At 35.7% G+C, this 1,694-nt stretch overlaps 1 protein-coding gene across 1 annotated transcript in view; it reads right to left on the reverse strand.

Annotated features, from left to right (window-relative positions):
* LOC107099286 (gastrula zinc finger protein XlCGF57.1-like) overlaps positions 1-1,033 on the reverse strand; it is a 5,510-nt gene extending 4,477 nt beyond the window's left edge. The window contains exons 1-2 of the mRNA XM_015397343.1: positions 949-1,033; positions 722-808 (exon numbers count right to left, since the gene is read on the reverse strand). Coding sequence (XP_015252829.1) covers positions 722-808; positions 949-991 — 130 coding nt within the window. The 5' untranslated portion in view covers positions 992-1,033. The remainder of the gene's footprint in view (positions 1-721; positions 809-948) is intronic.
* Between the last annotated feature and the right edge of the window lie 661 nt (positions 1,034-1,694).

Below are 1,694 nucleotides of genomic sequence, written 5' to 3' on the forward strand. Positions count from 1 at the left end.
GTTCCAGAACAAAACAAGGCTTAATTTTTGGTTTACTCTATAAAGCCTCAGACGCAACACTTCTGAAATTTTCAATTTAAAAAGCTTCCTGGATGGAAGAGAAATGTTTTCAAATTTGGAAACAAAGTTCAGTGGATTGTTTTTAACTTTTTTGGAATAATTATGACCTGGAAAGGAAATAAACTCCTTCAGAACGTCTTCCTGCTGCGCTGCTTTTTCCTTCTTTTTTCTCAAACACTCAGCCTTAAAATGCACTGCAGTCTAAATCAGGTAAATTAAATTATAAAATTGCATTGTTCTTGTATTTTAATATATTATAATGGTACAAGTACCTGCAGCATCAAAAAGCTGATTTATATATGAACGTGTTTTAATTAAGTTTTAAACAATAAAGCTCCGTGTAGAAATGTTCTCAGTCAAAATAACGTTCATTAGATTTATATTAGAATCCATAGGTTAGATATTTATACACTGGTTGAACATAACTGATCATTTATAAAAACGTTCAAAGTTAGATGTTCAAGGAATTAATTTTCTTTGTTGAAAATGTTTCATCCAGACAGAATTCTAATTTATAGGATAGAAACTTTAATGATTCTTCTTCTTAAATTGAACAGAATAAATAAAAACCCGAAATAAAACAAATCGGAATCAATCATTGAAATTCAGGCGGTGCCAAATGTTACGATGATCAGGGCGTTTAGTTCTTCTCTGAACCTACCAGGCAGATCCTGCGGTTTCTCCTCTTGGTCCAAAGCTCCAGACTCATCTCCATCAGAGCGGAGCATCAAGCCGGCCTCTGCTGTGCCTGACAACAAATGACAACAATTAAACATTATTTCCTTTCATGACGGTGAAGTGATGCTGTTTGCCGTGCTTGTAGTTAACACAACAGCAGAGGGCGCTATCAGATACTATGACTGAATGAACGTTGCTGCGTTTTCTTACCCAGATTTGCAGCAGTGATGCTTTTTGGATCAGCTGTCGCCATCAGGCTGCTGGTAACGTTATCAAAGCTCGTCTTTGTCTCAGTAAGGAGAACTTTAAAAGAAAATCAAATTAATGGTGAATAGTGAGGCAGCCATTGGTGTAAATGATGGCTAAGATTATAGAGCAGCGGTTAACCTACCCGTCTCTCTGGGAACCGGATTAAACCGGAGCTGAAAGGCTTCCTGTCCGACCTGGAGAGAAGCAGATGTCTGGGAGTCATTAAGGAGATCCGACGAAAGCAAACGCAGGTTTTGTTGCTTATGTTCAGGGATTTAAAGAAAACTCAGACGGATCTAGTTTCAAAACACTTTCTGGATAAATAAAGTTTATTCAAAAACCCAGCATGTTGATTTGTGATTTAATTTATATAAATCCAATGCAAAAATTCAAATATTCAACTTATTAAAAACCCAGTGCTTAATTTGACTTTTAGCTGTTTAAATCCCAAACAAAATATACAACCGTTGTTTTAATTTAACATGTGCTCAAAAAACTGATTAGTGCAAAGGTTGACAGATAGATAGAGGCTAATCAAACTGTATTAACATGAATATGATTGTGAAGGACATGATTAAAGGTTTGTCTTCCTATAAGTAAAAAAAAAAACAAAAAACAGGGTAATAATTAGGGGTGTAAATAATAATTGTTTTGTATCGATGCATCGATCCAACAGCCGACGATCCGATGCATCGATACGTCCGAAA

Source organism: Cyprinodon variegatus, unplaced genomic scaffold (genome assembly GCF_000732505.1).
Source record: "Cyprinodon variegatus isolate N-32 unplaced genomic scaffold, C_variegatus-1.0 Scaffold854, whole genome shotgun sequence".
Lineage (NCBI taxonomy): Eukaryota > Metazoa > Chordata > Actinopteri > Cyprinodontiformes > Cyprinodontidae > Cyprinodon > Cyprinodon variegatus.